This window comes from Panthera onca, chromosome C2 (assembly GCF_046562875.1).
Source record: "Panthera onca isolate mPanOnc1 chromosome C2, mPanOnc1 haplotype 2, whole genome shotgun sequence".
In the NCBI taxonomy this organism is placed as follows: domain Eukaryota; kingdom Metazoa; phylum Chordata; class Mammalia; order Carnivora; family Felidae; genus Panthera; species Panthera onca.
In genome coordinates, this window is record NC_138347.1 from 84,414,074 (window position 1) to 84,441,952 (window position 27,879).

A 27,879-nucleotide genomic window follows, 5' to 3' on the forward strand; every position below is an offset into this window, starting at 1 on the left:
TTTGTTTTGACTTCCAGTAGCATGATAGATGGTTCTCCATCCCCTCACTTTCAATCTGAAGGTGTCCTCAGGTTTAAAACGGGTCTCTTGTAGACAGCAAATAGATGGGTCTTGTGTTTTTTAATCCATTCTGATACTGTATGTCTTTTGATTGGAGCATTTAGTCCATTTACATTCAGTGTTATTACTGAAAGATACGGACTTAGTGTCATTGTATTATCTGTAGGTTTCATGCTTATAATGATGTCTCTGGTCCTTTGCAACATTCTAACAGTCTCCCTTAGGATCTCTTAGAAGGCTGGTTTAGTGGTGATGAATTCCTTCAGTTTTTGTTTGGCTGGGAAAACCTTTATGCCTCCTTCTATTCTGAACAACAGCAGCCTTGTTGGATAAAGGATTCTTGGTTGCATATTTTTCCCATTCAGCACATTGATATTTCCTGCCACTTCCTTCTGGCCTGCCATGTTTCAGTAGATAGGTCTGCTACTACTCTTACGTGTCTACCCTTGTAGGTTAAGGCCCGTTTGTCCCTACCTGCTTTCAGAATTCTCTTTTCATCTTTGTGTTTTGCCAGTTTCACTATGATATATCGTGTAGAAGATAGATTCCTATTACGTCTGAAGAGAGTTGTGTGCCTCCTGGATTTCAATATCTGTTTCCTTCCCCAAATTGTGAAGTTCTCAGCTATGAGTTGTCCAAGTACACCTTCTCTCTCTCTCTCTCTCTCTTCTTCTTCTGGACCTCCTATGATATGGATATTATTACATTTCATTTCATCATTTAGTTCTCAAATTCTCCCCTCGTGGTCTAGAATTTTTTTTCTTATTCTCAGCTTCATCTTTTTCCATAATTTTATCTTCTATTTCACTTATTCTCCCCTTTGCCTCTTCAATCCTGTCAGCACATCCAGTTTATTTTGCACCTCATTTACAGCATTTTTTAAATCTGTCATGACTATTTTTTATTCCTTGATCTCGCAGCAATAGATTCTTTGCTGTCTTCTATGCTTTTGTCAAGCCCAGCGATTAATCTTATGACTATTATTCTAAATTCTTGATCAGATATATTGTTTATATCTGTTTTGATCAAGTCTTTAGTTGTCATTTCTTCCTGGAATTTTTTTTTTGAGGAGAATTCTTCTGTTTCATCATTTTGGCTAGTTTTCTGTCTCTTATGTATTTTAAAAGCTATTATGTGTCCTGCACCTGTGAGCACTGTCCAGGACCTGGCCCTTCAGGAAGTGTTTTTTGGAGTGTGTTACTTGCTCTCTGTTGTTGTGACTCTGGTTGTTTTACCTCCCTACTCGTAGTGATGTTTTGGACCCTCCACCAGATGTGCTTTGATTTGTTCATTGAAGTAGCTCTGGGAAAGAAAAAAAAACCAAACCTACCACCATCACAACAACAAACAACAGGGTTGGGGGATAGGGCAGTGTTGGTGGAAGGCCTTATCCCATACAAAGAGAAAAATGACAGGGGCAGGGAAAAAAAATTGACCAGGTAGAAAAACTACATGGCTTAATCTAGAGAGAGAAAGGAAAATAAAGAAAGAGATATAGAACAGGTATAAATAGAATAGAGTAAATATGTCTGCTTAAACAAACCAACAACCAGAACAACCAGACTAGAGGAGGGACGAAATAAGAAGGAGAAAAGGAAGAAAATTGCCCATGAATTAAATCAGAAAATGCAAAAACTGGGTGTCTCAAACCACTCTGTTCACAGAGTGCCTCACAGTACTATGCTGGCGCAAGTGGGCCTTGTTTTTTTTCCACTCCACAGTCTCCCATGCCTCCCTGGGGCTTGTCTGGGATTCAAACCCAGATGTCTTAAAGGGTCCCACTCTGCACACCCCAGTTCCAGGGAAGTGCCACTCCACTCCATAGATGGAGGGCCTCCTCCCAGTGACGCACTGGCATGAACTAGGTGGTTTGTCCCGCTCTGCCAACTCCTGCACCTCCCTGGTGCTCAGCTGGGATTTAAACCCCAATGTCTTAAAGGGTCCCACTCTGTGTGTCCTGGTTCCAGGGAAGTGCCACTCCACACCGCTGATAAATGGCCTCTGGCTGGTGAGCACAGGCAGGGTCTCTTGTCCTTTGAATGGTTATATACCTTCTTCCCACAGCACTCGAGAGAGGGAATCGCTTTCTCCCACTGCAGACTGCGCCTCTGAACTAGTTACTGAGCCTGGGGCTAGCTCCCTTCCTCCCCAGGTGCGTGAACTGGGCAGTCAGCCCCAGTCCAAAGAAAGCCCCACAGTTAGAGATTGGCTCTTTCTCCGTCCCCAGTCCATGGTTTTTCTCTTGTTCAAATACAGTCCTGCACTTCCACAGCCTCTCTTTTTCTTCCCTTTGTCTGCAGAAGGGGATCTCTCCCCTCCGTGCCTACACTGCACATTTTATCTCTCCCAGTTTGCAATCACGCATGTATGGCCTGCCAGGTTGTCCCCATGGACATGTCTCTGTCACTCTACAGCCCAGACTCTTGGAATTCAAAGGCCCTTGCCCTCAACACTGCTGTGTTTGAGAGGGAACTTCAGGTTCCCCTACTTCTCTGCCATGTTGGATATCCCCCTCTACTATATACTTTCAATCAACAGTTTTTCAGACTAAACGCCAAAATCTTCTTTACTAAAACCTGGATCCTCCTTCTCGACATCCTCTAATTCCCATTGAGCTCTCACTCCAGACAGATAGACATCTACTGTGCCTGTCTTCCAGTAAGGTATTAGTTCCCTTAATCTGAACTCATTTTCCATATCCCATCTGCCTTCCACCCCTTCAACCCTGGTCCCTTCACCAGCTTTATAATAAGTCTTAAAGTCAGGGAATATAAATCCTACAGCTTTCTTTTCTTTTCAATTTTTAAAGTTTATTTATTTATTTTGAGAGAGAGAGAGAGAGAAACAGAGCACACGAGCAGGGCAGGGGCAGAGAGAGAGGGGGAGAGAGGGAATCCCAAGCAGGCTCCATGCTGTCAGCACAGAGCACAATATGGGACTTGAATTCACCAACTTTGAGACCATGACCTGAGACAAAGTCAAGAGCCAGACATTCAACTGACTGAGGCACCTAGGCATCCCCTACAGCTTTCTTTCAAGGGGCTATTTTCTTTATGTATTCTATGTATGCATTTTAGCTAGTGCATTTCAATATTCATTTTAGAATCATCTTGTCAATTACCACAAAAAAGTTTGCAGGGATTTTAACTAGGATTGAAACAATCAAGACATCACCTGACAGCTTAACAATACTGAGCCTGCCAATCTATTAGTGTGATTTCATCATTTATTTAATGGATAAATCTTTAATATCTCTCACCATGTTTTGGCCTTGCTAAAACTTATTAGTTCCAATAGTTTTAATTTTGAATGCGTACAGCTATGTGACAAATCATGTGTCCTCCAGTAAGGACAATTTTAGTTCTTTCTAATACTTATGCCTTTTATTTCTTTGTCTGGTGACACCGAATAAGGCTTCTAGAATAATGTTGAAAAGAAGTTGTGAAAATGCATATTTTGGATAGGAGTCCTTTACAAAATATGTGCTTTGTAAGTATTTTTCCTAGTCTGTGGCTTGTGTTTTCATTTTTTCAGCAGTGTCTTTTGAAATACAAGCATTAATTTTTTTTAACATTGACATACAATGTCATATCAGCTTCAGGTATGCTGAAGTTTTTAATTTTGATGAAATTTATCAATTTTTGGTTTGGTTTTTGGTTCCTTTTTTGTATGTTTCCCATCAAACAAATGTTTCCTTAACCCAAAGTCACAAGTATTTTCTCCCACGTTTTACAGATTAAGTTCTTATGTATAGGTTTTATTTTGAGTTAGTTTTTGTATGTGGTGAAGAGAAGGGTGAAAATTTGGTTTCTGGCATATGGATGTCTAACTGTTCCAGCATTGTGTGTTGAAAAGGCTATCCCTTTGTGTGGACATATTTTTTTATTTTTTAATATTTTTATATATAATATTTTATATATAATATTTTACATTATATATAATATATATATAATATATATAAAATATATAATATATATTTTATATAAATTAAATCTCTTTGATAGGGTTATTTAGATTTTCTGTCTCTTCCTGTGTTAATTTTTATATGTTGTGTTTTCAAAGAATTTGTCCACTTCATTTAAGTTAAAAAAATGTAGTTAAATAAAGTGTTTCATCATATTTCTTTATCTGTGGATAAAGTGACCACAGTAGGTAGGATCTGTACTATCTTGTTTTTCATTCTTGATGTTGGTAATTTTTTAGTTTTCTCTCTCTCTCCTAATACATCTCTTTTTTTCCCCTTTAATCCCTTAATCTAGATTGAGAAAGTAGAGATTTATTAATTTTGTTATTATTTCCAAAGAACCAGTTTCAGCTTTGTTAATTTTGTCTATTATTTGTTTTCTCTTCTATTGGTTTTAGCTCACATCTTTTTTTTAAAAAAAAAAAATTTTTTTAACGTTTTTATTTATTTTTGAGACAGAGAGAGACAGAGCATGAATGGGGGAGGGTCAGAGAGAGAGGGAGACAGAATCGGAAGCAGGCTCCAGGCTCTGAGCCATCAGCCCAGAGCCCGACGCGGGGCTTGAACTCACAGACTGCAAGATCGTGACCTGAGCTGAAGTCAGACCCTTAACTGACTGAGCCACCCAGGCGCCCCAGCTCACATCTTTAGTATCTGTTCTCTTTCTTCTCTGATTGGGTATAATTACTCTCTTTATCTTGCTTCCTAAGGTAAAAACCTAGATGACTATTTTAAGCTTTTCTTCCTCTCTTATGTAAACACTTATAGCTCGAAATTTCTCTTTAATTTAGGCTTTGCTTTGAGTCCACAAATTTTGATTTGCTGGATTTAAATTACCACTCTGTGTTTTTTCAAATTCAAGAAATTTGCCATTATTATTTTTTCAGATATTTTTATTCTGCCCCTACTGTTCTCTCCTCTTTGGGGAAGGACTCAATTAGAATTATGCTAAATAGCTTAATATTGTGTATTCACATGGTTCTGAAATTCTGTTCATTTTTTCTTCAATCTTTTTTCTCCCTGTTCTTCAGACTGAATAATTTCTATTGCTTTTTAAAATTCACCGCCAATTTCTGCTGCCTTCCTCAATCTGGTATTGAGCCCATCTAATGACATTTACATTTCAGTAATTAGATTTTCAACTCAAGAATATCTGCTGAATTCTCTTTATAGTTTCCATTTCTTTTTTTTTCCCCTCAAATTTTTATTTAAATTCCAGTTAGTTAACATACAGTGCCACACTAGTTTCAGGTATAGAATTTAGTGATTCATCAATCACATACAACACCTGGTGCTCTTCACAAGTGCTCTCTTTAATAACCATCGCCTTTTAACCCATCCCCCACCTCACTTCCCCTCTGATAACCATCAGTTTGTTCTCCATAGTTAACAATCTGTTTCTTGGTCTGCCTCTTTTTGTTCCCCACTATGTTCACTTGTTTCTTAAATTCTACATGTGAGTGAAATAATATGGTATGGTATTTGTCTTTCTCTGACTTATTTCACTTAGCGTAATACTCCATAGCTCCATCCATGTTACAAATGGCAAGTTCATTCTTTTTGATGGCTGAGTAATATTCCAGTGTGTGTATATACCATACATACATACATACACACTCCATATCTTTATCCAATCATCAGTTGGTGCACATTTGGGCTCTTTCCGTAATTTGGTTATTGGTGATAGTGCCAGTATAAATATCAGGGGGCATGTATCCCTTCAAATCAGTGTTTTTGTATCCTTTAGGTAAACACCTAGTAGTGTAATTGCTGAATCACAGGGCAGTTCTACTTTTAACTTTTTGAGGAACCTCCATACTGTTTTCTGTATTTTCCATTTCTTTGCTGATATTTTACATGTGTTTAGTCACATTTTTTAGGCCCTTAAAAATACTTATCATATCTGCTCTAAAGACCTTGTCTGTTAACTGCAAGATACAGAACATTATGGAGACAATTTCTATTGAATGCTTCTTCTCTTGAATACAAATTACATTTTCTTCATATGTCTACTTATTTTTTATTACATACTAAATCTTATAAATAGCAGGTTGTAAAGACTGTACTCTTTTATGTTCTTCATAAGAGTGCTGATTTTCATTCCAGCAGGAAGTTAACTCGGCTAGGCTCAAACATCAAACTCTGTTTCCACTGCAATAGACAACAGCAAAATCCTATGTTCTGTTCTTCCCGCCTCCTGATACTGTTTTTCTGCTAAGCCCACCAGGGTCTCTCTTGCACATGTATAGGTCTAATAGTCAAAGATCTGGGCATAATTTATGTACAGAGTTCATTCCCTTCTGTAGCTCCCTCCCCTACACAGTTTTACCTCTGTCTAGTTGTTTTTCTAGCTTTAAACCTTGTCCTCCAACACTTAAATCTTGTGAAGCTCAGGCTCTACGATGCCCTATGCAGCACATGAATTAGGGAGTGCCTTCAGGTAAGAAGTTATGGGAAAATACTCTCCTGTATTTTCAGATACCTGTTTATGTAAAAAAATTTTTGTCCAGATTTCATAATTGCTATCTGCAGGAGGATTAGTCTGATCAAGTGATTCCATTATTATCCAATAGTATTATTTTAAAGCTGTTAATTTAAAGTTATAATCTAGCACCTACTATATGCCAAACATTGTGCAAAATGCTACATGTATATATCCCTATCCTCAAGAATACCATCTTTTGTTGACTGACATGTATTTTTATATACATAGTATTTTATACATATATGAATACATAGACATATTCATGTGTAAATAAATGAAAATAGACAACTTTCTTACTTTTCTACTGCAGATCGTTTCTGTGACTTGCTCTTGTAATTTAATGCCATCTTTGTTTCCATTCCAGTGTATATAGCAACACCTGCAAAACAAAACACTCTTTAAAAATAATCTAGCATATTTCACCAAACAGATGTACTCACTAGCATGAAAGGGAGTGTACTGTCTGATTGTTGTTACAATTTGGCTTTCTTTAAGTCTTTCTGGAGTTTTTAAAAGGCTTTCCAAGTCCAATTTTGAAGAACTCCAGTCGCTTAACCTGCTGGAAGGGGAAGGCATGGGGGTTCCGTTTCTGAGTTATAATTAATATATCTGAATGAGAGATATTATTAGAGCTGGAACTGATGGAAGAAAAGGATTTGAAAACGTAAAGATGGCAGGGAAGGCCATTATAGATAGAGCAAAAAGTGTTAACAAAGACAGAAATGGAAAAGCACTTTCTGTTAGGTTTTCATGAGCAATGGAATGAGGTCAGAGTTCGAAAGGCTCTGAATGCCAGAATCTGTGAAGTCTAGACATAATTTTCTACCACTAGAGAAATAATATGGAAATCTGTCAGAAGAAATTAAGTAAACAAAAGGAAAGTACTATTTTAAAAACGTGTGCCTACTGGGGCACCTGGGTGGCTCGGTCAGTTAAGCAGCTGATGTTGGCTCAGGTCATGATCTCATGGTTACTGAGTTCAAGCCCCACGTCAGGCTCTGTAATGACAGCTCAGAGCCTGGAGCCTATTTTGGATTCTGTGTCTCCCTCTCTCTCTGCCCTTGCCCCACTCACACTCTGTGTCTCTCGAAAATAAATAAATGTTTAAAAAAATAAAATAAAATAAAATAAAAATGTGTGCCTATGTGAATGACTGGGATGAGCAAAAATGATAGTATTAACAGCCTAAAATTGGGAAGTAGATGAAATTAGGTAAGACCAGCTTTATAACAAACTTTGTAGTTAGACCTTGATTTGAGTGCTGCCTCTGCCACTTACTAGCTCTGTGTCCTTGGGCAAGTTATTTAATCTGAGTCTGTTTCCCTCCCCATCTTTAAATAGGAAAATATACCTCACAGAATTGTTGTGATATTTGTATGACAAAGTAGGAAAATGCCTAGAAACAGAGAGATGATCAATAAATATTCACACCCATCCTTATATAGTGAAAGCTGAGAAGTAGTAATGCCTTTTTCCTAAAAATTTGTCCTGGAATTTTCACCATTCTTTAAAGGCAGGGATTATGACGCAGATGACAAAGGGTACTGAAATTACTGAAATGTGAGAAATCAGCCAGAATGATGTAAGAGAGAGAGGTGGTGCTGCAGCAGATACCAGTAGACCCAACTAAAGGCAAACACACATTTTAAGAATGTGAAAGGTGTTCCTGCCAGGGAGATGTGTTAAAATACAGCATTACATGAGAGGGTCTAAAAGCCCTGAAGGTTTTCTCTGGCTTTGGCCATCAGAACATCATTATGGTGTTTGTTTGTTTGTTTTTAACTGTGGTAAAAATATACATAACATACAGTTTACCATTTTAATCATCTTAAAGCGTACAATTCGGTGGCACTCAGTACAATCACAATGTTGTGCAACCCTCACTAACTTGAAAACACTTTTATTACCCTCAAAGAAAACCCTGTACCCATTAAGCAATCATGCCCCATTCCCCTCCACTCCTCAGCCCCTGGGAACCACAAATCTAGTCTCTGTGTCTGTGAATTTGCCTATTCCGATTATTTCAAGTAAATGGAATCATATACGCCTTTTGTGTCTGGCTACTTTTACTAAGCATGTTTTCAAGGTTTATCCATATTATAGCATTCATCAGAATTCATTTTTTATGAGTGAATAATATTTCATTATATGAGTATCCTACACTTTGTTTATCCATTCATTAGTTGATGGATATTTGTGCGGTTTCTACCCTTTGGCTATTGAATATTGCTGCTATGAATATCTTGGACAAGCCTTTGTCTGAACAATTACTTTCAATTCTTTTGGATACATATCTAGGAGTAGAACTGCTGGGTTATATGTAGAATTGCTAGGTCATATGATAATTCTAAGTTTAACTTACTGAGGAACTGCCACACTATTGTTCACTGGCTGTGACATTTTATATTCCCACCAGCACTCAAATGAGAGTTCCTAGTATTCTACATCCTCACCAACACTTTCTATTTTCCTTTTTCTTTTCTTTTCTTTTTAATTTTTAAAGCTTACTTATTTTAGAGAGACAGGCAGAGAGGGACAGAGAGAGAGGAAGAGGGAAAGAATCCCAAGCAGGCTCTGCACTGTCAGCACAGAGCCCAACGTGCAGTTTGAACTCTTGAACTGTGAAATCATGACCTGAGCTGAAATCAAGAGTTGGATGCTTAACCGACTGAGCCACCCAGGGGCCCCTATTTTCTGTTTTCATAAGTATATGCATTTCTTTATCAGAGAGCCTCATACTGAGTGATAAGATATAACACAGTTAATAGGAAAGAAGGGAGTGAAGAAGAGAACCTCAAAAGCTGTAAACATTCAGTGAATAACACAGGCTGGGCAGTATATGAAGGGCCATTCCCAAAATGGGAGGAGATAGTTGACAGCTAAAGATTATCAAGACTTCACGATTTGCCTAGAGTTGACTCAGAACATGTGAATTAATTTAGATCTCCAACACTAGAGCACTATTTATTCGGCCTTTTGATTCAGTCAGTATACATTCCAATAATACCTGCCACATGGTCACAGGTCAATAAAAATTTGTTGAATGGATGAAAGAATGAGTCAGCAGTTGAATACAATCTAAGAATAATAATGGAATTATACAGGTGGTTTACTGAACCATGATGTCAGATTACATTGGTTCTCAACCACCATTAACAGAACTGCCAGAATTATCTTCTTAGCAGTGTTTCACAAGTATCCACAAACAACAGAGCCAGGTTCTAGCCTATTATTCAAAAATAGGAATCAACAACAAAAATATACAAAATTATTTTTACACAATCTTTGTAAGAAAATTATCCTAGACAATATTTGATTAAGTAAATTATCCAACCAAAAGACCACAAAAGCTATGTTTTAAAAAATATTTTATATAAAGCATCAACACGAATCCATAATTAGAAATTTTCAATATATACAAACCAAAAATTTCCTTTGTATTTTTTAACCTGGCTCCACGAAGCAAGAGACTCTCTGGCCCCAGAGGCCTAAGGGGGATTAAAAAAAAAAAAAAAAGTTGAATATATTAAAAATTCAATTACATTCTAAAATGGCCACCTTTAGCAGAAAATACCTGAACATAGTTATAACTCTGCTTTCATATAAAACCAAAATCTCAGTTACTATAAAGCAGTTTAGGTCAATTATGATGTTAGTGACCATAACAACAAATACCTGCTTTAGCATTTCAGTCACTTTAAGATCAGTGGCTCAGAAATAAGATTACCCCTGTAAATAAACTCACAAAGCCATCTGTTTCAAGATTTTTAAACATAAAACACAGCAAAAGATTAACCAATGATTAAAAATGTTTAACATGATGAAATTTTAAATTTATGAACAAAATTAAAGGTTCTAAAATGCAATATAAACATGAATTATAGTATGATTTGTGTATAAATGCATCAATTCTGCATAATTAAAATTATACTGGATTATAAAACAAAGTAGTAAGTGAGTTAGTACTTTTTCTAGGCAAGATCAACTATAACTTGACTACTTGCATTGCATACTTCTTGGAGCACAGGTCTTCTTGCTGTTTGAATTTCTCTCCATAAAGGAGAAATAAAACGAGAAGGAATAACTAGAAAGGAAATTGTATTTTCTTAGTGATAGAAAAATGATAAGACTGTTATGGATAAGTAAAAAAGCCTTAATTTTGTTGATATTCCTTATGTTTTTCTGAAACATACATATCCAGTTACCCAAATCAAACAGAATCTGAACCAATTCTGAAGATGTCTGCAAATCCAAACACTCTAAAAAATCTAATGAACCAAAGAGGCCCACATTTTGGGACATGGTTAACAAGTATGATTTTATTAGATAGTCATATTTGGAGCACACTCCATGGATATTCCAAAATCAATTATTAAGGAGGCATAAAATAGCTTTTTCCCACTTGGTACTGGTTCCAACAATGAACAGAAAAACTTTGAGCTCACACTGGCATATAAAATTGGAATATAATGATAAAAAGCTTCAAATTAAAAGATAATTCCATCAGCTCACTCAGGCTGCTTCAGCAAAGAACATGGCTAATCTTTTTAACCATTTTAAGGGCTGGGTAATATAACTGATCTTTTGCTTTACCAGCCACAATATCTTAATGCAATTCAGATATGTATCCACATATATATCCCACTATGTCACTCTAGAAATCAAAATAAAAGCTAGTTATAGTTATCCAGCAGGGGATCCTACACTTACAAAGACCTTGTTAAGGAGTTTACTGAATGTGCTACTATGTTAATGTTTATTAAAAATGTGAACTGGTGCCGAGGCATCATGATATTTTTTGGTGGCTTGTCTTGAGGATTTCATTTAAAAAATGCTTACCTCTTCATGTCAGCAACTTATTTCATGCAGCCAGTATTAACTGAACATGTCTTTAGAAAAGAGGTACAATGCTAATTGGATTAGAAGTTCAAGGGCTGATTCCAAGATTTATTCTAAATTTGGCTTTGTGGTCATGAGTAACAATGTAATCTCAATGTATCAGCACATTTCTGAAATAATTTAAAAGCCTTTCATGTAGGGGCCAGAAATTAACCTGAATATTGAGGGCAAACACACCAACACAACCAACTAAAAAAAATACCAATCAAAAGAGTAAATAAGAGGATTTATATTGGCCACTAAATACTGTAGTTCTTGCTGAATAATTCTGAAGTGAAGAAGACAATAATATTTATACTTGTCAAACATTATATAAAACATTTTTTGTACTCTAGACTTCCAGTGTGGTGGGTTTAAAGGTGTAAAAATTTGAATAAGAACGGCTATTTCCTTTTGTTACTACCTAACACTGTAAGAAAAAGAAATACAAGTACACAAATAATCTTGCTAAACTATTTTTATATCATTTCATGGGATTTGTTTTATCCTTACTTCTTCTGCTACAAATTATTAGATGAAATGCTAAATGTTTTTATTTATTTTTATTTTTAATTAAAAAAAAATTCTTTAAGTAATCTCTACACCTAATGTGAGGTTTGAATTCATGAAGCTGAGATCACGAGTTGCATGCTGTTAGGACTGAGCCAGCCAGGCTTCTAAATTAATCCTTTTCCATGATATGCTGCCCAATTACCTATTCTCCCTTTAATTTGATTTTAGTCCCTCCCAACACACTGTCACATAAAAGTAACTGGATAATGCAAATGTATTCTTACCTTACAATTTCTTCCATTTGCTGAGTTATTATCATTCTTCCCATGAATCTATCAAAGAATTCAACATGTTACAAAAAAGCCAATGATATATTACCTATGACACCAATGGGTGAAGCATTTTTGACAGTTTTGGCACTATTCTTACACATAAAACAAAACTAACCTTTTGTATATAGGAATGGTCCATTATTTCTGTTAGAGATTACATAAGTAAATACTTATCAGTCATTAAGCTTTTTTTTTTTTTTAATTTTTTTTAATGTTTATTTATTTTTGAGACAGAGAGAGACAGAGCATGAATGGGGGCGGGGCAGAGAAAGAGGGAGACACAGAATCGGAAGCAGGCTCCAGGCTCTGAGCCATCAGCCCAGAGCCTGACGTGGGGCTCGAACTCACGAACCGTGAGATCGTGACCTGAGCTGAAGTCGGACGCTCAACCGACTGAGCCACCCAGGCGCCCCTCATTAAGCTTTAAAAAACTGAATATCTTGCCATCTCTACTCCAGCTATGAATAAGGTAAATGAAAAACTGTTTTTAAAATGATAATGCAAATTTCACATATTATTACTAGTTTAGTCATCATGAGAATTTATATTTCTATACAAAGATGAATGTATTATCTAGCCCACAATGAATGCTCACACATTTTATCACAGTTTATTAAAGTCTACTGTGACTAGAATCATTCATTCACTCACTGACTCATGCATCACTGAATAGTCATTGAACAATGACACTGTGTGAGTTAAGTGGTGGGGATAGAGTAGTAAGCAAAAACCTATCCGTGAACTCCAGACCTTCTATAACTTTTGGTTGCCTGAAATCTAGAGTGAGTGGCCTGGTCTGTTATCATAATGGATGTTCACAGCTTGGCTTTTCAGTTCCAACTTCCACAACCAGAAAAGCTCCACAGCATAGTCAATTCAAGGATGCAATCACTTTCTACTATAGTGAGGCAAATTCTAAGTTGAAACAAACTGTAGACAGAGCTTTCTTTTTTTTTTTTTTTTTTTTTTTTTTTAAATTTTTTTTTTTTTTTTTTTCAACGTTTATTTATTTTTGGGACAGAGAGAGACAGAGCATGAACGGGGGAGGGGCAGAGAGAGAGGGAGACACAGAATCGGAAACAGGCTCCAGGCTCCGAGCCATCAGCCCAGAGCCTGACGCGGGGCTCAAACTCACGGACCGTGAGATCTTGACCTGGATGAAGTCGGACGCCTACCCGACTGCGCCACCCAGGCGCCCCAGAGCTTTCATGTTAATCGTTTAAACAAAGAAATTGGCAGTCCTTTCTAAATGTCCCTATTATTACTGCCTCCACCCCCCCCCCCCCACCACCACCCGTTTCCGAGTCACAGATGCTTGCAGACTTTGGCTTTATTGTTTCTTGCTAATCTCCTACTTCTATCTACTTCCTTCAGCACCCTGTATCAGGGAGTTGTTTTTTGTTTTTTTTTTTTTTTAATCTCCACTTACTGGAATTTTATGTAGTCCTGATTTCAGCCTTAATTTTGGATTTAGATTCAAAGAACCAATTCAGCTGCCATTTCCCTGGGCATCTTTCAGAGATGATGTGTGATCAGCTCAATTTTGCTGCGCTAAATTCCAACAACAGAGGGGCGCCTGGGTGGCGCAGTCGGCTAAGCGTCCGACTTCAGCCAGGTCACGATCTCGCGGTCCGTGAGTTCGAGCCCCGCGTCAGGCTCTGGGCTGATGGCTCAGAGCCTGGAGCCTGTTTCCGATTCTGTGTCTCCCTCTCTCTCTGCCCCTCCCCCGTTCATGCTCTGTCTCTCTCTGTGCCAAAAATAAATAAAAAACGTTGAAAAAAAATTTAAAAAAAAAAAAAAAAAAATTCCAACAACAGACCTATTTTCCTTAATTTCATTTGTCCTGTTATCCTTGATTCTAAGGTACTCCTATCTATTTACGCCAGTTACATACTGGATTAACTCATTTTGCACTTTCTTTAACCATTTCTCCAAACCCACACTTAAATTTGATTCAACATAGAAATAGCTGCATTACTTTCTGATTATAAAGACTACATACATTGAAACACACACATTTTATAAAATGATTCAGACAATTTAAAAAGACATCAATAGGGAAACAACAATGACTGGTAATCCCACTACTCAAATATAAACACTGTTAATGTTTTGGAGTATGTTTTCCACTTTTTTTTCATCCGTATATAGACACATATATATTTTAAAAACAAAATGGTATCATGCCATAAGTATTGCTGGTAACATTTCCTACCACTTAATACGTCCTGTCAAAAACATAGATCTACATTATGATTTTCATTTCCTCCAATTTTGTATTTAAATTGTAGTTAGTTAACATATAATGTAATATTGGTTTCAGGAGAATTTAGTGATTCATCACTTACACACAATACCCAGTGCTCATCATAACAAGTACCCTCCTTAACACACATCACCCATTTAGCTCATCTTCCATCCATCAACTCTCAGTTTGTTCTCTATCATTAAGAGTCTCTTATGGTTTGCTTCCCTTTCTTTTTTTTGCCCTTCTCATATGTTCACCTGTTTTGTTTCTGAAATCCCACACATGAGTGAAATCATATGGTATTTGTCTTTCTCTGACTGACTTATTTTGCTTAGCATAATACACTCTAGTTCCATTCATGTCATTGCAAATGGCAAGATTTCAATCTTTCTGATAGCTGAGTAATATTCCTGTGTGTGTGTGTGTGTGTGTGTGTGCGTGTGTGTGTGTATACACACCACATCTTATATATTCATTGATCTATCAACAGATACTTGGGTTGCTTCCATGTCTTGGCCACTGTAAATAATGCTGCCATAAACACAGGGGTGCATACATTTTTCCAAATTAGTGCTTTCATTTTCTTTAAATACCCAGGAGTGGAATTACTGGATCATACAGTATTTATATTTTTAACTTTCTGAGGAATTTCTATACTGTCTTTCCACAGTGCTTGTACCAATATACATTCCTACCAACAGTACATGAGGGGGTTCTCTTCTCTTTATATCCTTCCCAACATTTGTTACTTCTTGCCTTTTTGATACTAGCCATTCTGCCTGGTGTGAGGTGATACCTCATTATGGTTTTGGTTTGCATTTCCCTAATGCTCAGTGATGCTGAACATTTTTTTCATGTGCCTGTTGACCATCTATAGGTCTTCTCTGGAAAAAGGTCTATTCAGGTCCCATTTTTTAAGTTCTTTATATATTTGGATATATTGTGCATATATATACACAACTGCTTACTGTATATATTATTTGCAAATATCTTCTCCCATTCATTAGATTGCCTTTTTGTTTTGTTGATGGCTTCCTTTGTTGTGCAAAAGCTCTTTATTTTGGTGTAGTCCCAATAGTTTATCCTTGCCTTTTTATTTCCCTTGCATGAGGAGACATATCCATAAATATGTTGATAGAGAGGACGTCCAAGAGATTACTGCTTAAGTATTCTTTTAGGAGTTTTATGGCTTCAAGTCTCACAGTTAGGTCTTTAATCCATTTTGAGTTTATTTTTGTGTATGGTATAACAGTGGTCCAGTCATAAATGTCTACTTTGCTCATGACAATAAAAATTAGTCCAATGCTTTTGTAATGTCTGAAAGGCCAAATCCTATTAGGGCTTTAATCCAATAATTCTACTTTTGCAGCTCTGTCTTTTCTTAGGGAATAATCCAGTACTATGCCATACCTGTACAAGTCTGCTTCTGGTTGCTGACATTCTATCACAGCTACAAGAGTGTCCAAACTGGCAACTGTTTGTAATACTGCTGTTTCGGGAACTGCCACGTGTGTCTGGGAAAATAAAAAAACCAAAAAGGATTACATTGCAGTTTCAGGATCCAAATGGGAACTTAGATATCATCTATGTCAAATCTCTTTTCAGATGAAATTGTAGCATACTGTACTTGAGATCACTTAGGAGAAAGAAGATTGTAAAATAGTAAGTAGCAAAAGGAGCTACTGAGGTTACCTATCTAGAGAAGCCATTTGGATATAAAAAAATTAAGTGTGGGGGTGCCTGGGTGGCTCAGTTGGTTAAGCATACAACTGCAGCTTGGGCCATGATCTCATGGTTCATGGGTTTGAGCACTGCGTTGGGATCTCTACTGTCAGCACAGACAGAGCTTGCTTTGGATCCTCTGTCCCCCTCCTTCTCTGCCCCTCCCCTGCTCACGCTCTCTCTTTCTCTTAAAAATGAATAAACATTTAAAAAAAAAATTTAAATGTGTTAAGTCACTATCGCTCAAAGTTTATTATGAAGCAATTTAATAGGGAAAAATGTGAATTTTCACTTTTATGCTCTGAAAACAGAAAAACTGAAATGTGTCCCTTATCTAATTTTAGTATATGTGCTGCCGAAGTGAGCACATCCCTTATCTAAAAAAGTACCAGAATATTAAAGGATTACATTTTTCCTAAAAACACTTTCCACTTTTCTTTAACTTGCCTAAAACCAAATGAGGCTACCCTTGAAATAAATACATACTATTATTTCTTTTTTAAAAAGTTACCATTTTTAAAGTTTCAGTGATTTAAAAAATTTTTCCCTTAGCAGGTTAAACAAAGGAAAATATCACTATAACCCAAAAACATTCTGTTCACCCAGGGCAACACTCAAACATATGCATGTACAAACCTTCAGGTTAGTTTCTCCATCCAAACTAGCAGTTGTAACGTGACAAGAACCATCAAGCCGATCTGAGGACAGAAGCACCAAATCTGCAGGGAAAATTTCATCTTTGGCTATTCGAACAATATCACCCACCTATAAGGAATTATGGGGGAAAAGTGAATATATAGATTTTAAAAGGCAAAGACTTATTTTTACTGATTTCTAAACAGATGGCCTATCAATATTTTAATACAGGAAAGCAAGCTTTTAACTAAAATATAATAGATTAGAATGTGTGATACCAATATATATAATTGATTTCTATTATTTACTAAAGGCATACCCGAATGTTTTTTGATCTAGTTTTTACAAGGCCACCACTTCGAACAACATAAACAGGAGCTCCATTTACTTCATTATCTGAGTTATGTCGTAACCAATCTTCATATCCCTATTAAATATTAAAGAACAAAAAAATACCCTTTTTAATATAATTAGAAGATACTTTTATCAAATGAGAAAACAAAACATAAAAACTTATCCAAAACATTTTATTCAACAGAATTATATTAGGCTAGTCTGATGCATACATTCATAGGTATTTGACATTCATTCTTACTAGAAACATTCTTTTTCCTTGGTGTCATTACACATATTCCTGGTTTTCATAGTACCTCTCTAGTTACTCCTCAATTTCCTTACAGGAGGCTCCTTCTATGTCACCTTTATGGATCCCTTTTTCACCCTTCTCTTTCTACTACAAGATTTCTTCTATCTCTGTGTCTTCCAAAAAATCCTGAAATTTGTCTCTCTAGCCTGTATCTCTTTTCTGGACTCTAAACCTGAATATCTGCATTCTTAATATCTCCATTTTGATATGTCATAATAAGCATTTCGAAACTAAATTGATGATGTTATCCCCCAAATCTGTTGCATTTCCAATGTTTCCAATCTTGATAAATGGCATCACCATCTACCAAGTTGCTCTTAGAAGAAATCTGAGGAGTAATTCTTGATTCTTACCTTTTCCTAACACCTATTCAGTTTAGAGGTTCCACGGCTTCTATGTAAAAATGATATTTTAAAATTTATTTATTTATTTATTTGGGGAAAGAAAGTGTGGGTGTAAGTGGGGAAAGGGCAGGGAGAGAGAGCAAGAGAGAGAATCCCAGGCAGGTTCTGCAATGTCAGCATGGAGCCCGACATGGGGCTCAAACCCATAAACCATGAGATAATGACCTGAGCCGAAATCAAGAGTCAGACACTTAACTGACTGAGCTACCCAGGCACCCCTAAAAATGATATTTTTAAATCATAAAATATAAATTCACAGAGCATTATTATATACAACAGCAAAAAAAGAATGAATAGATTTTGAAACTGAGGTTGAGTTCTTTCACCTTCTTAACCAACAAGCCAACAGAATTATAATATGTATTTCAAAAAAAATATGGTAGGCTAGGGGTACCTGGGTGGCTCAGTTGGTAGAGCGTCCAACTCTTGATTTTTACTCTGGTTGTGATCTCACTGTTGTGAGATTGAGCCCTGTGGGCTTTGTGCTGGGTTTGGAGCCTGATTAAGACTCTCTCTCTCTCCCTCTCTCCCCTCTCCCACAGAAACATGTGCATGCTCATGTGCTTGCTCTCTCTCAAAAAAAAAATATGGTAGGCTACATGCATCATCATTAAAAAGGGACACAGACATAAGCATTTCAGAAAGAATCCTTTGATTAAATATTTAAGGAGTGGTAATTTTTTTTTACTTTATTTTTTTAATTTATATCCAAGTTACTTAGCAAATAGTGCAACAATGATTTCAGGAGTAGATTCCTTAATGCCCCTTACCCATTTAGCCCATCCCCTCTCCCACAGCCCCTCCAGTAACCCTCTGTTTGTTCTCCATATTTAAGAGTCTCTAATGTTTTGTCCCCCTCCCTGTTTTTATATTATTATTGCTTCCCTTCCGTTGGGTCATCTGATCTATGCCTTAAAGTCCTCATATGAGTGAAGTCATATGATATTTGTCTTTCTCTAATTTCACTTAGCATAATGCTCTCTAGTTCCATCCACGTAGTTGCAAATGGCAAGATTTCGCTCTTTTAGATTGCCAAGTAATACTCCATTTTGTGTGTGTGTGTGTGTGTGTGTGTGTGTGTGTGTGTGTGTGTGTACATACATACACATCTTCTTTATCTATTCATCCATCGATGGACATTTGGGCTCTCTCCATACTCTGGCTATTATTGATAGTGCTGCTATAAACATTGGGGGTGTGTGCCCCTTCAAAACAGCATACCTGTATCCCTTGGATAAATACCTAGTAGTGCAATTGCTGGGTTGTAGGGTAGTTCTAGTTTTAATTTTTTGAGGAACCTCCATACTGTTTTCCAGAGTGGCTGCACCAGTTTGCATTCCCGCCAGCAGTGCCAAAGATATCCTCTTTCTTCGCATCCTCACCAACATCTGTTGTTGCCTGAATTGTTAATGTTAGCCATTCTGAAAGCTGTGAGATGGTATCTCATGGTGGTTTTGATTTGTATTTCCCTGGTGACAACTGATGTGGAGCATGTTTTCATGTGTTCGTTGGCCATCTGGATGTCTTCTTTGGAGAAGTATCTATTTAGGTCTTTTGCCCATTTCTTCATTGGTTATTTGTTTTTTGGGTGTTGAGTCTGATAAGTTCTTTATAGATTTTGGATACTAACCCTTTATCTGATAGGTCATTTGCAAATGTCTTCTCCCATTCTGTTGGTTGCCTTTTAGCTTTGCTGATTGTTTCCTTCGCTGTGCAGAAGCTTTTTATTTTGATGAGGTCCCAATAGTTCATTTTTGCTTTTGTTTCCCTTGCCTCTGGAGACATGTTGAGTAAGAAGTTGCTGCAGCCAAGATCAAAAAGGTTTTTGCCTGCTTTCTCCTCAAGGACTTTGATGGCTTCCTGTCTTACATTTAGGTCTTCTTTCCATTTTGAGTTAATTTTTGTGTATGGTAAAAGGAAGTGGTCCAGGTTCATTTTTCTGCATGTCATTGTCCAGTTTTCCCAGCACCACTTGCTGACGAGACTGTGTTTATTCCATTGGATATTGTTTCCTGCTTTGTTAAAGATTAGTTGGCCATACATTTGTGGGTCCATTTCTGGGTTCTCTATTGTGCTCCATTGATCTGAGTGTCCATTTTTTGTGCCAGGGGTGGTAATTTTTTTTTTAAGTGGAAAAGACTTCTTGTGCTATTTCGGAGAAAATTTAAGAACTCAACGGTGTAGCATAAGTACAGAAAATGGAATGATATCCAAGAGATAGGGTTAAGTGATCAAAATAAGATATAGAATGTGTTGTGTTCTATGCTATTATTTGTTTAAAAAAATGCCTATGTGAACACTCTGCATGGATATTGGGACTAATGTACAAATACATCAAGGGAGGAAAACTAGGAGGGTGGGGGGTTAGGAATATAAGAGGCTTTTACTATATGCTATTTTGTACTGTTTCCATTTTTTAAAAATATATACACATCTATTACCTAAAAATATTACAACAGTATAAAATATAAAGCAAATATTAAAGATTGCTTTGAAGGTCTATTTTTTTCCCCAGGAAGAAACCTTTTGGGAAAGCATTTTTAAGCTACTCAAATTACACTGACCCCAGTTAAGATGTGGTATGTCAATTACAGGGAAATTTAACTGAGGGTCAAAATATCTTTTCTGAAACTGTCAAAAAGCAAAATTCCTTTTACAGTCAGATGACATTAATAGCTGAGCAACAATGATAAAAACATTATCTTTTAAAACACAAGTTCACAAATTCTAATTCATCCCACATATTTACAGCCAGATTGTTTCCAAAACATCATTTTAATTCACTACCTTGTTCAAAACCCCCTCAATAACTCTCAATGCTTACAGGAAAGAATCTTCCAGCCTACATTCCCAGTATTATCTTTTAATACTTTCCTCTACAGGGTCAAACATTTATTCAGACATGTCATTCCCCAAAATAGGTCTTGGCTTTTCTTCCATTTGGGCCTTTGTTTAAATTGTTTGTTTCTATTTCACCTCCTTCACCAACTGTTATTTTACTAATATTCCAAGTCTCTTTTCTATTATTTATTCCACAAAACCTTCCTTATCTAAATGAAGGGTTCCATCCTTTCTCTGAACACCTACCGTTCATTAGCTCTTACTAGTACCTTATTAAACTGTAATTGTTGTTGTGTTTGGTCCTACCTTCCCTGCTTCATAGATTTTAAGTTCATAGAGGGCAAAGACTATGACACCTACCATAGCACTATATCTTGCATTATACAACTAGAGAGAAGACTTAATATGTAAATATGTTTGGAAAAAGTTAAAAAAACAAAGTAACAATTTAATTCATATTAAAGTATAAATAACTGATAATAAAGCTTTTCCTATTTTGATAAAAGTACAAACGCAGACTAAAAGGGGGAGAAGGAAGGTAAGAACATAGTAGCTTTCACTTTTATAATTTTTCCAAAATTTGTTCTACTAATGTATAGTGATGGATATATAAACCTGAACGATACACTCTGGTATGAGTGTGTTTCTTAAATGAACAAAACTCAGGAACAGAAAAAACTCTTGAGTTCTGAAATCGTTTCTGAAAAACGGAGAAAATCTTTACAGATCAAATTTTCTCTTTGAAAATTATGACCTTTCATATTTCCTCTTTTGCCTTAGTTGTCAAGATGTGTCAAGAACTTAACTGAAATAACCATACTCACACAGGTTTGAGGTAGTCTTCCTACTTTCTATCTTTAGATTTCATGTGTTTTTAGTTAACTCATTTTTGGAAGAAGGCTGGTTGTCAATTGTTATTATTATAGTAAACTCTCTTAATTTGCAGATATAAATTCACCAGCATTCTCAACTCAGTTAGTGGTATCACATTTCAATTAAACCCAGTCTCTATTTGGCCAAATATACTGGAAAATCAGGGCAATAAGTATCACAGCATTTTACACTGCTTTAAAAAATGTTCAATGAGGGGGGGGAGTCTGGATGGCTCAGTCTGTTAGGCATCTGACTCTTGATTTTGGCTCAAGAGATTGAGCCTCGTGTCAGGCTCCATGCTAACAGCATGGATTCTCTCTCTGTCCCTCCACCAGCTCGGGTGTGTACACATGCGTGCTCTCTCTCTCTCTCTCTCTCCCTCTCTCTCAAAATAAACATTAAAAAAAATTCAATAGGTTTATTCATTCATTTATTCATCTATCAAACAAATGCTTTTTGAAGGTCTAATATGTACATGACTTTGTTCTGGTCTTTGGAAATAATCTGGTATATAAAACAAAGTCTATGCACTCACAGAGCTAAACATTCAAATGAGGGCCAACAGATAAAGTAATAAATATTTATTCAACAGAACAACAGGTAGCAACAAATGATATGAAGAAAAAAGACCAGACCAGAAAATGAGAGAGTGACATGGTGGTCACGAAAAGCCTAAGATATCCAAGTGGAAATGTTGCATGAGCATTTGTATATGTGTAGCTGGACTTCAGGGAATAGTTTCAGGATACATATCAATTTGAGAACCATCAATATATAAATGATACTATAAACCACTAGACCAAAAGAAATCACCTAAAAGGAAAATATATATAGAAAAGATGTCTTAGGGACAAATACATGTTACTTTGATGAAATAAATGGCATCTACAAAACCAAGTAAATATGTAACTGTATGAAGTGATTTGGATGCTTAATGAGTTGCACAAATTCTAGCCTCCAATAGAACAGTGAAAGGAACTCATAGTGAAAGTAGCACCATGATATTCTGACACCCTAGATATATAACGTAACTACTATAGTTTCCTCTTATCCTTCTCTGTAATAAATAATATACTACATCTCAGAATTACAGAACGTTTGTCAATTTTATTTCCATGTCAATTTGAATCTTATCCCTAAATCTTATAAAGTGGAAATTTATCATATTTACACAAGAAAATTCAATTAACTCTCTTTCAGGTAGAAGGAATCATCTATTTAACTGGGCCCCTGGCAAGATTTTTTGAGAAGTGATAGCTATACGGACATGACATTTCTATGAATTTCTTTTATTTCTTACTCAGCATGTGTATCTAGTAATAATCTTACTTTTCTATACCTACATTTTAATATCAATTCAAGATTTGGTTGAAGCTATTTCCCCTATGGTATTACTTTATATAAAAATCAACATCACCAGAGAAAGTTGTAGAAAGTAAGAAAAGACCATACAATTCTTATTCAAAATGGTAATGTCAGAAGTATGTGTTCCACTCCCTATAAATATATCCCTTTTGAATTATATTTCCTTTAAATATTGTCAAACCTACAAAGATGATTATAATAATGTACTTCATATATAAATTAGTTTGTAGATCTAAAATGCTTGTTTTTGGATGCTTCCTAGGAGTGTCAAGAGAACAACATATTTTAACTATATTCTGTGAGTCCCTAGGTACCTGAAATATAATAGGGTGACTTAACTCAGTTTAATTTTACCATATGCAGTATCAAACAAATTTGCTGATTTCTTATGGAAATTACTTTCACAACAATAAATGTTAGTGTGAAGTGTAAATATTTAGCAACTTCTAAATGACCTGGGGGGAAAACAATAGAAAGTATTTTCATACCTGCTTTATGGCGGTTACTGTTATCACAAAGAATAATGGAAGTCCACTGGTAATTGGACTGGTAGGTGTATCAATCATAAGCTATATTTACAACAACAAAAAGAACAGAGTATTATATTTTTATATTGTACACGTCACACTATTAACATCTAAAATCTCGTATTTATTGGGAATTCTGAGAACACTATATAAAGTGTATATGATTGTCCAGAGTAAAAAATAATCATGCATGTAGTTTAGTTCACAGTTTCACCAAGTTCATTTTGTTGGCCATTATATGAAGTGAGTAGAATATCTAAATCTATTGCATATCCACAAATATTGCTAGAGTGAACTCAGTCACTTCACCTTTTTAACACAGCGTACATAAGGTCTTCCTCCTCAGTATTTGTTAGAAGCAGACCTACAGCTGCTCAGAATCTCATTTTACATTTCTTTGCCCATCCTGGTAAATGCTGAAAAGTCTGTCAGCAATTTTAACCCTAGAATTTGGAATAATTTCATCACTTAAGAAAAGAGAATAAGGAATAGGGCTAGGAAAAGGATTTTTTTTTTTTCTCTACAGGGATTTTGTTACATCTGCAGAGCCAGAGGGGTACAGCTTAGAAAACGATGCTGTAATCATGATCTAAATCATACAACTGAGGTTTCACCAAATTGGGGAAGTAATTTTTGCAGTAATTATGTTTGGTTAGTTAAAACATGGACCCAATGGTTTATTAATGTTCCTTTACCCTGGATAGGCCAATTAAATTTGTTTTATTCCACAGACCAGCTGAATTCCTGACCTTAGCTAGTAATTTCACAAATGCATGTGATGTGGACATGGTTAGTATAAATTTCTCACTTTTCCAAGAAAACCAAGCTGATGTTCTATTGATAAAAACTCAGAAGTTTCTTCTCTGTTCATGAAAGAAAGCAATTTCTTTAAAATATAAGTGTTTCTTCAAGCTTTAAAGTGACTACTTAACAAGTTTTTTTTTTCCATTGGAATTCCAGGTTCTATGAGAGTAAAGTTCAGAGTTTATACAAAAACCCAATGCCACACTGAAAGATACTGCTCGTGTATTATCAGAAGAGAATAACCCCTTTAAAAGAAAATGGCAATCACTATTTTTAAATCTTGACTTATACTCAAATTTTATAAGCTATTCTCTTGATACTTTGATATTAGAGAAAAAAAAGCACAATGTGAAAATTAAGAAACTATCAAAGAGTTTATCATGAATAGAGTTAAAAAATGGTTCCCATAATAAAAATCTATATTCATGGGGATTCTTAAAATTAGAAAAATTTTTTAAATAAAAGTAAAATTTAAATTCAAAACAAAGGAAAAGTCAAAGAAAGATTTACTTGGACAAAGATCATTCCGTAGGCAGAAATGTGCCAAAAACATGTGCTATATAAGTCAAAATATTTATGTTCTGATGCAGAGCAAGTGAAATGTAAAATTGGCTTTGATTATAATTATCAGCACCATAGCACATCAGTAATGAAACAAAATAAAATTAATCTTAAAATTCACAAGCTATTTTTTAGAAATCTGCATGTGGTTTAAATAACTACATTCACTGATTACAATGGGGAAGCTATGCAGGAAAAAACTGATCCCATAGTCAAATGATTTAGAATGCAATATAACTTTTCCCTAAAGATCGAAGTCATATAAACTTAATCCATTGAGTGATAAAGCTTACCTGAACCAAAAATATAATAAGAAAATAAAAGTTTGCCACTCTTCTGAATTGTTCAAATAAATTTTTTGGAACAAAATTCCACACAGTATACTAAAAAAACAGAGAGAGAAGGATAAATTAACATTTAAAATAATATATACGATATCAATGTAATAATAAGGAAAGCAAAATAAGATTTATGAAGTCCTTAGACAAATTTATGTAACTCTTGATGCTATAAAAACTGTTTTTTAAGAGTTTCAGTACTTTTATTCTATTCTTTTTTTTCTTATACTATTTATTGGCAATTTTAGTGTAATTTAAAAAGATGAGATAAATTGGAATCTACCAATTTTGCTATTAAATTCTTGATTTTTTAGAAGTTGGAGAAGGCAAATCTAAAACAACATTTAATAATTCATTTTGGTCTTTGGTTACACAAAACTAAGTGTAAAAATAAACAAGAGCTGATAAAAATGCTGATTCCAGATACAATTTATTTTCCATTTTATTTAGCTCAGTATCAGAAACAAAGGAAATGGTATAACTATTTTATTATTCTTTGTTAAGTACAAAATATGGAAAAATAACCAAGAATGTGAAAAAGATTAAAAAACACTTTACATAAGTGGTGGTATAACCACCAAGACAATCTCATAAAGGACACAAAAATCTGTCACAATGTCAATTTTTAAAGTAAGACTGTCACTAAATGACCTTGGACTAATCTCTCTGCACCCTACTTTGTGCCTCTATAAAATGAAGACAATAATAGCCCTATTTTATAGGGTTGTTATAAGGCTTAAATAAGCTAATATATTTATGATGCACTTAGGACAGAAACTGGCTCATACTAATTGCCATGTGTCTGTTATATTATTAATCAGCATATAAGCCTATAATGCTATATTATAAGGGTAATAATATGCCAAACATTATAGCACTGTTACTTCACCCTATATACACTCTCTCAGTAGAATGTAAGATCCCTGAGGCTAGGGACATTGTTTTATTTACTGCTCAATCTCCAGCACTTACCACTACTACTCAGCACATAGGTGGAGATCAAAACTTTAGAAGAATAGATGAATAAATAAAGAAATACATACATACATACATTAGGTAGAAATGAATTTTTTTCAGATGACTATCCGGATGTCAGGCAAATGAAGCCTTAGTGGTTACTGATCCTATTCAAAATTTCTAAAGAGGCAGTTTACTTAATTTTCTCTGGTGCAATGTAAGATGGTTCTAATTTCTGAATTTTCTTACTTCAAAAATTCACTTCTTTTTTTTTTTTTTTTTTTTAATTTTTTTTCAACGTTTTTTATTTATTTTTGGGACAGAGAGAGACAGAGCATGAACGGGGGAGGGGCAGAGAGAGAGGGAGACACAGAATCGGAAACAGGCTCCAGGCTCCGAGCCATCAGCCCAGAGCCTGACGCGGGGCTCGAACTCACGGACCGCGAGATCGTGACCTGGCTGAAGTCGGACGCTTAACCGACTGCGCCACCCAGGCGCCCCAAAAATTCACTTCTTAATCAGCTGAGATCTGAAATGTCCTTCCCCACATAAACAATTAGGGTTAAGTTCCCAGGAAAGCCCACAACAGTCTCTATGACCCAAGGATATATAAATAGTACAATACCTAACAACATTTCTTTCAGGTCAAATTATAATCTCAGTTCTAATCTGATACCTGAAACACATTTTCTTGTGGTAGTGGTAGCACTAGTGGCTCCAGAATCTGGGACTGGGGACTATGTTCAGGGCTCTGGAGAGAAGAGAGGTAGATGCTTTCCAGTCACTGCTCAATGTGTATCTCTGAGATGGTAACTTTGGGTCATATCATCCTCAGGTGATCTTAACTGGAGTCCCTTAGTTACCAAATCAAATGTGTAAAACTTTTTAAGAATCAAGTTGGCAATGTCCTAACTTTACATCAATCTTTTAAAATCATAACAGAATGTATTTTTGTCTTCCAAAATCTTGAAAAGAACAATTACATAAATTGGCAATAAGGTAACTGGTTTCAGGATATTTTCTTTGGCTAGTTCAATAATACATGGAAAAACTCAGAATAAATAAAAATTTCTTATGAAAACCAGCTTACAAATATTAGGAATTGTTTTTTCCAGGTTTTCTAAAATACAAAATACATTAATAGACTGAACAAGTCTATATTCTGTGCTTATCCTATCATATGTAGAAGAGAAACTATAGGATAAATGTTAAATAATATAAAAATATTTTAAGAAAAATAATAATTATGCTTTAAAGTTATTTTATTATGTAATAATGATCAATAAAATTAAATTAGAAGTATAACTTCTTTTTTAGCTATGTATATGACTATACAACTGATCTTTTTTCTTCAAGTTCTGATATTAGTAAGAAAACCAAAACATAATTATGAAATTACATCTTTCGTAAAGTTTAAATAAGGTAGTTACTATGGTAAATTAAACAAAGATGTATCATGCACCTACAATGTACAAAACTCTTGTGCTATAAGAGAAACAAAGAAGCTTTCATATTAGAAGAAATTCAGAATAAACATCAATAGCTATATTGAAAGGTAAAGTAAATGAAGGAATATACAAAGAATTAAAATGAAAAGCAGTCAGTGAGAGAAAAATTTAATGAGGAAGGTCATATTCAACATGGGCTTTAATAGGGCAACATTCAACAGGCTGAAAATAGGGGGCAAAGAGAGGGATACCATTTCAGGAAAAGAGGACAGCACGA

The 27,879-nt window shown here is 35.5% G+C and overlaps 1 protein-coding gene across 8 annotated transcripts in view; it reads right to left on the minus strand.

The window, feature by feature from the left end:
* Window positions 1-27,879, minus strand: part of ATP11B (ATPase phospholipid transporting 11B (putative)) — a 130,469-nt gene that overhangs the window by 71,217 nt on the left and 31,373 nt on the right. For 6 of the 8 annotated variants that reach the window (XM_060639303.3, XM_060639304.3, XM_060639305.3 and 3 more), the window contains exons 3-10: window positions 25,153-25,242; window positions 23,456-23,536; window positions 17,158-17,265; window positions 16,839-16,967; window positions 15,891-15,994; window positions 12,185-12,232; window positions 9,933-9,997; window positions 6,807-6,888 (exon numbers count right to left, since the gene is read on the minus strand). In XM_060639303.3, coding sequence (XP_060495286.1) covers window positions 6,807-6,888; window positions 9,933-9,997; window positions 12,185-12,232; window positions 15,891-15,994; window positions 16,839-16,967; window positions 17,158-17,265; window positions 23,456-23,536; window positions 25,153-25,242 — 707 coding nt within the window. Of the gene's footprint in view, window positions 1-6,806; window positions 6,889-9,932; window positions 9,998-10,513; window positions 10,594-12,184; window positions 12,233-15,890; window positions 15,995-16,838; window positions 16,968-17,157; window positions 17,266-23,455; window positions 23,537-25,152; window positions 25,243-26,830; window positions 27,009-27,879 lie in introns of those variants that run through there. The other 2 variants (XM_060639312.3, XM_060639313.3) reach the window with 2 other exon arrangements.